Source organism: Montipora capricornis, chromosome 2 (genome assembly GCF_036669925.1).
Source record: "Montipora capricornis isolate CH-2021 chromosome 2, ASM3666992v2, whole genome shotgun sequence".
Classification (NCBI taxonomy): Eukaryota; Metazoa; Cnidaria; class Anthozoa; order Scleractinia; family Acroporidae; genus Montipora; species Montipora capricornis.
Genome location: NC_090884.1, coordinates 54489579 through 54499578, shown reverse-complemented (window position 1 = coordinate 54499578; position 10000 = coordinate 54489579). Strand labels below are relative to the sequence as shown.

General features: G+C 40.3%; 1 protein-coding gene across 2 annotated transcripts in view; it reads right to left on the bottom strand.

Moving 5' to 3' along the window:
• LOC138027659 (uncharacterized) overlaps positions 1-10000 on the bottom strand; it is an 11547-nt gene that overhangs the window by 983 nt on the left and 564 nt on the right. The window contains exon 2 of one of the 2 annotated variants that reach the window (XR_011127492.1): positions 406-2752. Coding sequence is in view for 1 of the 2 variants with exons in the window: in XM_068875223.1 (XP_068731324.1) it covers positions 1068-2752 (1685 nt within the window). In the remaining variant the exon portion in view is untranslated. Of the gene's footprint in view, positions 1-394; positions 2753-10000 lie in introns of those variants that run through there. The other variant, XM_068875223.1, reaches the window with a different exon arrangement.

Genomic DNA, 10000 nt, shown 5'->3' with positions numbered 1-10000 from the left:
ACAAATCATGACATCGCGTGGAATGAGGCCACTATTCTTAGAACTAACAATAACTGGCGACAAAGGAAAATTCTTGAGGCTTGGGAAATAAACTGTGCTAAAGACCCCCTCAACCGAAACGATGGAGCGCTACTCCCCAAGGAGTACTTGCATTTGACTATTGCAGAAAAGAAAAAATGACACTAACTTTAGAATTTTTAATTAGCGCTGTGGTTTATATCTTAGCTTTCGTGTAAATTTTATCTTTCACTTCCCCTGATGAAGGTTGTTGAACACAACCGAAACGTCGGACAACGTTTTTTATTGTACATAATTTATATTTCAAACACCAGAGTAACATATATTTATATTTTTTATTTGCCAATGGATCCACCTGGTGACAAACCCAGTTTTAATAAAAGTAACTAATTGCAAAAAAGTTATAATTCATAGCTGTAAAACTTTCTTAAAACCATCAGTTAAACAACAAACAATGGAATATTGAAACTTCTTGGAAGATAGAAGCTTAGTATAGCTAGCACTTCCACCTTCCATGGAGGAATGGTCAGTCAAGCGCATGGGAGTGTTAACACTGTTGCGGAGACTCGTAAGTGTCCGGGTATGTGCTTTGCGTTTTCCTTCTAGGCTCGCCCCCGTGTCTTCTCAGCTATGAATGACCTTTCTAAGAGCTAGTGAAACGGATAAAAACTTTGTAATCGTTGAACTAAAAACGAATGTATATACACACAATTTAATCCTGTCATCAAATCTATTTTGTCATTGCTTAGCGTTAACTGAGATAAAAAGTAATGACTTAGATATAAAAACAAACAAACTTACGAAGGGCCAATGAAACGAACTATCAACGAAAACAAGAACTATTAAGACTGAACCCCAACTGGCTGGAGGTACAGCCGAGAGGTTACCCCGGACTATACCTTGATCAAATTCAACGATTGATCAGAACACGTCTTGAACCCGGAATTTCCCGTTTTCAAGGCGTTTTCTTACCTCTAGTTTTGAGCTGTTCGACGTTTTATTTTGAGTTTTAATTGTTACTTGTCTTACGTGTAAGTTTCACATGACTTTTAAACGAAGTCCGAAGTCAGAGCCAACAAATGTAACAGCCATGAGAACACCAGTGAGCCAGAGAAGAGAAACATGCTAACGTTAACATGGTGAACACCTCCGCTAGTACTGCATTTTGCTTCTGTGTTTAAGTCCTCTGTCAGTTCTTTCTCTTCCAGATTTAGGACCAAGTACTCCTTGTACTTACCCTGAAGCCATTTCTGCATCGACGAGTTGCTCGTTAACTCATAGAATGGCTCTAAGACCAAAATCGTTGGGTACGGCATCTGCAGAACAGTCGGGTGCCACAGAGAATCATTGGCACACACAGCGGGATTCAGAGAATTGCCTCCTCGACAGGTTGTGAATGGACCCGAAATGATCGCCTTACGATCAGAGTCGCTCAGGTTCCGCTGATAATAAGCAGATGCTGAGACACTGTGAGCGCCCTTGTAAGGAATCAAAATTTTAGCCTCGAAATCTGCTTTCTTTTCATCAGTTTTTGCAAGCTCACAATAAGACACGCTTAGAAGGGACTCCTTACGACCTCCCATTTCGGCTTCACGGACATAGTGGGTCCCATATTCCTTGAAAAAATCCATTGCTTTTGCATCATTCTGACTTTTCAAGAGCTCGAAAAACTCCTTTTCAAATGTATCATCCCAGTTCTGGCTTGCTTTGAAATTGAAACTGTTGCGAAAGCGAACTCGGAATAGTTTGTACTCCATTCCAGATATTGCAGATGAGTAGGAACTGGCAGAGTACAGTGTAGTGTAACTGTCGTACTTTGCAGAAGCTTGAAATGTCTTTGTGGATTCCTCTTCGTATTTGATTCCATAAGAATGAAGTTCTGCCTTGATCGTTTCTTTAACGCTTTTGAACACATGGGAGAAAGGGACGGACGCAATTGCCACGGTATCAATTGACACCCCTCTGGGAACGAGATAACTCTTTGGACCGTACTCAAAAATATCAATAGTCTCTATAAAACGTTCATCCCTGTTTACTGGAAACTTCTCAAATTTCAACCATCGAGGATTGGCCATTTTTAAGCGTTTCATGTCCCATCCTTTCATTAGAATGTTCAGACCCGGCAAACACCCGTCTGGAGCCCATTCTACAAAATAGCAGTCCGTCAAGGGTTGATGAAATAGGCTATTGCTCTTCCTAGTAAACTTCATGTTAGCCAGTTTTCCCACATTTTGTGAAGAAGAACCGGAAAATCCCACCAGAACTCCAGTGGTAGTATCGTATGAGGCGCCGTGAAAAGTGAAATTCCGTGAGCTGAATTCTGGATGTACAAGTACCGATTCCGGTGGTGTTCTTCTATTCGGTAACTGGATTCTTTTGAAATCCTTGAATGGAACCATAAAAGGGATTGGTGTCTCAATGCTTGAAGCTCTTAGAAGGTACGGATCGCGGAAAGTTTGAGATCCACTTGTGGCAGATTTTAAGCAGCTGGTTACAGCATCTCCGAAGCAAAATATTGCTGGGAACTCGTACCAGCTCCAACGGTTCGAGTATTTTGGATTGTAGGTATTAAGGACCACAGTAAACAGGTCGTCCTTCCTAAGCAAAGCTCTTTTAGAGTCATGGAAAACTCCCTGGAGTCCATTTACCGAGCCTTCAATCACGCGGTACACGGTCGGGTAGAGAGGGCTGTCATATTCGAGATGAAGTTCAATACCAGGGCCAATACCTGAAGCTGAAGAAAGTACTTATTAATGAAATCAGCTGAGTCTAGTTGAAGGAGCTGAGTACGTTTGTCTGTAAAATGCTGTACTACCTTCTTTGGTAGCGAGGGGGGGGGGGGGGGGAATGGGGGGTGAAGGGACGCTGTATTTTCTCACAGTCGAGAGGGTCAATTGAAACCATCTTTGTTTGATCAATTTGTTTCAGTGACTAATACCACGTCTTCATTGACTCTCATGATCAATCACTGGTACCATTTACATTCAAATCTTTCAAAATAATAATAATGATAATAATAATAATAATAATATGCATCTTGTTTATCTAACAAGGAGACGACCGAGGGCGAATTTATACGATTAGTAGTTGAAAGTGAAGTACGCTAAACCGACGCTCTGGCGGATCTTGAAGAACAATCTCTAAAACGGGAGGAATGCGAGAGCAGGAAGGATAAGATGGTCGGAACGAATGAACAGCGACCTATTGGATTGCAAGCAGCAAGCGGCAAGCGGCAAGCGGCAAGCGGCAAGCGGCAAGCGGCAAGCGGCAAGCGGCAAGCGGCAAGAGGTTCCACCATGGTACTCACCGGCGATGCCAAAACCAGCCTACTAGAACACCACGAGTGAAACGTTTTGGGATATTCCCATCTACGCAGAGCACAATGAAGTAAGAGCAAATTGGACTGATCGACGCGCGTCTTGTCAGCCACGAGAGGAAAAAAGTTTGCACAATTGAAATGAGCTGCCCATGGATTGAGAGTAGAGCCAAGAAAGATGAGAAAAAGACACTCAAGTATGGGCCCATGATGTGGGAGCTGAAGCAGAGATACAATGGTTACAGGGTTGAACAGTACGACATAATAATTGACGTACTGGGTGGTAACTCTAAACACCTAGAGAAGTCGGTGAGGAAGCTACTAGGAGCGAGAGCACGGGGCGTACTGGAGCGGATGCAGAAGGCGGTCATCTCAAACACTTTGAACATTGCCAGAACATTTAAGATAAATAATTAGTTAGGGCGCTAAGGACACGAGATTTTAGGTTTTCTTTTTTCTTCAGAAATCCAGAAACACAAGAGTTGTCGCAAAATCTGTATTTTACTGATTGTCTACGCAGTTTTCATACTGTATAAGAGTTTGATATCATTCTAAATAGGCTTTTAGTAGAGATAACCAAATTATGACGGCCTCGAATAGGTTTTTAAGAGATAATGAGAGTATATAAACTGAATAATTTTCTAAATAGGCTTTAAGTAGAGATAATTATATCATCATGTCTTTGCGTAGGTTTTACAGAGTATAGAATTTAATAATATTCTAAATTGGCTATTTCGGAGATTCATATCATTATGTATATTAGAATTGTACTAGGTTCCGTACCGAACTATTTTTACTTCTAAGTGTAGCTTCTCAAGTGGTGTAGGTTACGTTATGCGCCCTATACTACTCATAATGTGGACAGCATTCGAAAGTTTTACACTGCGAGATACTACTACTACTACTACTACTACTACTACTACTACTACTACTTGTAATACTACTGCTGCTGCTGCTGCTGCTACTACTACTACTACTACTACTACTACTAATAATAATAATAATAATGTAATAATAATAATTTTAAAATATTAAATAACGTCTTTATTTGCCAAGTAAATCTGAAAATAGATTACATCAAGAAAATCAACTCCTAAGGGTATTTCTTGAAAATTGAATATGTACAATAAAAAAACTGCCTTATTAATAACTAATAATAACAATTTTCATTTCTAAATTTTACAAGACAATAAATAATTTTTTATCAAAATGATTAAGTTACAAAGTAATAACAAGAAAGTGCATTAACTCCTCTGTTATAAATGCTTTATCTAATAATAATAATAATAATAATAATAATAATAATAATTCAAGATTTTGTGTCACCGGGCGAAGAGAGCAACAAAGAAAACTTGAAAAAAATAGAACGATACCAACTTTCAAGTTAGTCTGATTCATATGTCGTTTCAATAGCCGGCCCAACAATTGAACTGTTCTTGAATTCGTCAATGAAAGAAAGGATTTATATTACGCTGCAAGATGCGGTTCTAGGCATTTGGACAAAGTCATACCCCTTCGCCTTATTAATAAGCTTCACAACTGGAATTGCAGATATGTGTCTGGTAATATAACACTACATCACTCTTCTTTATAAACGCCTTCGGGAAAACGGTGGAAATAAACCTCGAAGTGAAATTGAAAGTTATTTTTAAAATCCCTTATTTCAGCTCCGCGACGCAGAACACAAACATGAAAAAACCATTAGGTTTAGGCCGATGAACGAGACCTGTAACAGTAAGCTATACCACAACCTCTTATCACATCCAAGAACGTTATAGTAATAACACAAAGAAGAACTGAGCGACAGTTTACAAAAATTAAGTGAAGCTATGATCCTCGCAGTTATGAACGCAATTTTTGCAATTGCGTAGAGAAGCCTGAAAAATTCAGGACTTCAACGAGGTTTGAACCCGTGACCTCGCGATACCGGTGCGACGGTCTAACCAACTGAGCTATGAAGCCACTGACGTTGGGAGCTGGTCATTTGTGGGTTCTAATGTTCCCGTGAGGAATGAATCAACGATGAAATGATAAATGAAATGGATCATATATGAACTGCGGATATAAAATCAACTGAAGCTATGATCCTCGCAGTTATGAACGCAATTTTTGCAATTGCGTAAAGAAGCCTGAAAAATTCAGGACTTCAACGGGGTTTGAACCCGTGACCTGTAGAAAAAATTGCGTTCATAACTGCGAGGATCATAGCTTCACTTGATTTCAGCTGGTTAGAGCGTTACACCGGTATCGCGAGGTCATGGGTTCAAACCCCGTTGAAGTCCTGAAATTTTCAGGCTTCTTTACGCAATTGCAAAAATTGCGTTCATAACTGCGAGGATCATAGCTTCACTTGATTTCATATCCGCAGTTCATATATGATCCATTCATATATCATTTCATAGTTTACAAAAATGGCACTCTCAGACGGAGGACAGAAAAAACCTGCCAGAAAAACCCCGGTGGGAAATAAGCAGAAAATCTGGGTAGGAACCGTGTCTCAAGCGCAAAGAAGTCCATCCTAAGAGGCTTTACAGCAAAAAAACATTTCAAATTAGAAGCACAAACCGAAAATAAAAAATAACGCAAGCTGTTGAAGGTGTCAGCCTAGAGTGATTTTACGCATTATTCACATCTCTTACATAGGCCTCTCTTCTACCTATGGTGCACTTCCCCTGAATTAGATCCAGTCCCCACTGCTCTGAAGCCGCAGAAATATTCCATTTCTGCTTGTTCGTATAGACTCACACGCCAAAAATTCCATTAATTTGCGAGTAACTCAGGGGGTGTTTACATGATACCGGGGTGACTTTCGCACCGGCGCTAGTTCACTCCGGTTCCCTCTCTTAGCTCTGTATTCGTTTACATGATATCACCAAAAAAAGTTATGCTGGGGCGACTCACACCGGCGCGAGTTCACCCCGGTAGGGTGTCCAGCGGCATGTTCTTTCAGAAAAATAGGAAAATAGTGAACACTTTAATAGCAGAGCAGAAACACCAGTTGATAGTGCTTTCTCCAGAAATTTCTGATTGTGTTTGTTAACCACCTTTTGCTTTTCTCTTACTGCTTCAAGCTTCCTCTTCGCCTTTGCCTGATTTGATTTTGCTGTTTCTATCATGAGACATGCAACTGTCGCATCTTGTGAATCACCCTTTGAACCGGACGATACCGGGGCAGTCTGTGACTTAACTGTGCCTTCTCACATGTACAGCAGCACATCAGCTGTTTGTATTTTTTCCATTGTCTCCTGCTCCTTTTTGTCTATGCTCTCTCCTTTTACTTTCAACAATCTATTCTTTTGCGTTAGCTTCCCTTGCTCTCTCGTCTTTCATTCCACCTATTCAGCTTTCACTTTCTCTTCAGCATTCCTTTTCTTCTTCTCAGCTTCCTCTTCATCCAGCCGCCTTCTATAATGCATATGCGCAGATCTCACCGCAGTTAAAAGGCCATCTGTCAGGGGAATTCTCTCTGGTCTGCAGTTCTCAGGACCTTGAAATTTGACAGCATCTTTCACAGTTCTAGGGTCAAAAATGGTGCTCTCTCCAAGAAGTGTCCATTCTTGTGCCACAATACTGGCATTCACTGAAAGACTTCTATCTGACTCAGCATTCGATTGTGCAAGAATAAGCCCTGATTTGACAAATTTTCCTACCAAGATACTTAAAACTGAATACAGCTCACCAGAAATGGTCAACACGTTGCCCTTTTTTTAACTGCTCAACATTTTGGTCATCAGAATAAATACGCGTGATAAAAGTGAGCAAGATTTCAAAATAACTACATTTATGGATAATGAAATGCTTTTTCAATGAGTTTATTCAGAAGATCATCATCATGTTCAGTTGAACATAGTCAAGTGAACTACATTACTACAATCAGCGACAAAACTTTTTGACACATGGTGTTTAAACAGTGCCTTTTAAGTGTAAAATAACACTGTAATCTGAATCATGCAATAAATTATGATAAGACCCCCCCCTCCTTCCCCCATTCAATGTTGCCTATTTGTATCTAAATATCCCGGGAATCACGCTACAACATTGTTTGGGGGAAATGGGGCGAATTGGACTACCTAAGAAGGCTAAAAGATAAAAGAAATGTGGCATAGGGGGTAGAAATGGTCAATGTGTCAACAACAGGAGCCCATGACTAGGAGCCTCCCAATGCATTGTATCCTTGAGTCAACCTTTGAGCGTATCTTTCTATTTTTAGAACTAATCCTTTAGCAGGTGACTCACGTTTACAACAATTTACATCAATTTGCGCAATTTGCACACATTGTTTTTGCTATTTTTGTCTTTGTTCCATGCACAATAACTTTATTCTGATTGGCCATTCTAAACAGTGCGTGCAGAGCCGAAGAACTCGTGGCGTTCTAAAAATAGAAAGATAAGAGCAAAGGTTGACTCATAGGGCGTGTATAGGAGAGGCATACAAAAATTTGGTTTTATCAACGGAGTTGATAATGTAAATTGGCCACCGTACAGAGATTCTGAAAGCTGACGTTTCGAGCGTTAGCCCTTCGTCAGAGCGAATCCAGGAGAGGCAACCTCCTACTCATGCGCTCCTGGTCAACAATTTTGTCGCTCATTGGATACATGTGAAGTGGGTAAACAAGAAAGATTTTTAAAAATAAAGTAATTATATACTGCTTGCTTTGTCCTGAATCTTCCTCTGAAACACCTAACTAACATTTCGTTTTCAATTCTGTAACACACATTGGCTTCACCAGCTAAAAAATAGGAAAAATAGGAGGTTTCATTTAAAAGATAGGATAAAATAGGAATGTGCTAAAAAAATAGAATAAATAGAAAAAAAAATGGACACCCTGCCCCGGTTGCTGCACCGGAGCGGATATTTCGTTCCGGTGCGAAATCTCGTCACGGTATCATATAAACGAGGAACGACCACTCGTTCCGGTGTGAAATCGGGCTCCCGGGGGACTGGAACGGGTAGAACATGCGTACTTTTCCTGATAGACGCCATATTTGCAATTTGGATTCACGCTAGTATTTTATCGATATGTGATGTCCCTCAAGGTAAACACGATACGAATTCACCGAGTCATCAAGAAGTCACCCCGTTGTGAAACTAGCGCCGGGGCAAGTTTTCTCATGTAAAACCCCTTAGTTGGTTTGACCATTTTTTTTTTTTTTGCGCTTATAATGAGTGCAGAATAAATGAGAAGAGATATATTTGAAAATGATCTGTTTTTGTGCGAGTAACTCCTAGCTGTAAACCATAGTTAACGATTCTATAAATTAGTCCAAGCTTAAACAGCATGAATTATTTATTCTCAGAAGAACTTTGCTGTGCAATTCTGTCAATTTTATTTGCCTGCATCAAACGCGGTATGTTGAATTCCTCATAATTTAAATCTCTGGTCCGATCGCGTTGCTTGCCTACAGTCAATTATTGTGTGACCTTCCACAAGAGCGTTTTTGCAAAAACGGAGTTGCTAATAAGCGTCCAACGGTTCCAACGGTAAGAGAAACACGACTCCAATAGCAGTGACCATTTCAGTGAAGTCGATACAGACAAACAGAATAAACATTACTCATGCATCTTTAAAACTGTTTTCAATTCACAGCCTTTGATTCAAAAACTGACCTTTAATCATATGGCCCGCACGGCCCCGCGCGCGCTTTCATTGCAAAACTATTGGGAAAATCCCCGTATGAGGGCCGTACGCATTAGCGCGAGCAGGGCCGGAAAAACCCGTACGGCCCTACTAGGAACACGTACTGCTCCGTGCGATGCAATTTTAGAGGATTTCGTCGCTTTTAAACATCTAAGTAATTTACAGCTAGAAAAGCGAATGCAGACAATAGATTAAAACAATTTTCTGTGCAGATTTTTCTTTTTTATTTTGTCCTAACATCATCTTCTGACTGCTCATAAATAGTGTAAAGAGACCTTATGATAAAATGCTTATTGACTAAGTTTAGGTCGGGCAGCACGGGAAAATATTTGGCCTTCGGTCATGGCGCACGGACCTCGCTGGGTTCTGTCACTACGCCATGACCACTGGCCAAATATTTTCCCGTCCGGCCCTCCCACTCAGTCAATAAGTACATATTATATAATATTAGTCGAGCTTTGAAAGAAAAACCGGAATAATAACCTAAAGCACGGTTGTTGCTATGTACACCGTTTTGTTAAAGTGCCCAATTTGAAGGTGATTCTTACTAATTGTAGCGTGTTATTCAAAGTTACTTTTTCCGGCTTTATTGAACCGTGATCGACCTTTCGGACCTGTCTTACTTTGCATACCTGCATTTAGTCTCTCAAACCTTTGGCTAGTCTCTTCTATGCAGTCCACAGTCTGTAATTTATTCTTTGGTTTCATACGTATAACTTGTCCTGCGAGCACCCAGGCTAGTTGTGCACAACAGAACCTTATGAAAATTCACGCGGACGACCCATCGATCTCTGGCCAAGAGGTCAGGCGCTTCCAATGAAGTTTAGCTTTTGTATTCAAAATAAGATATATCATTTTTTGCTGATTTATATTTGAAAGGAGAGTTCATGGATTTCAATCTTCCAAAAAATATGGGATAATTGTCATTGAATTCACTCATGCCTCGTTAGTGGAACGACTGCAAATTTTGCGGCATTTTCTAACAAGGAAAGACAGGCTTCAAAGTCGAGTTTGAAATGAAAGTAAA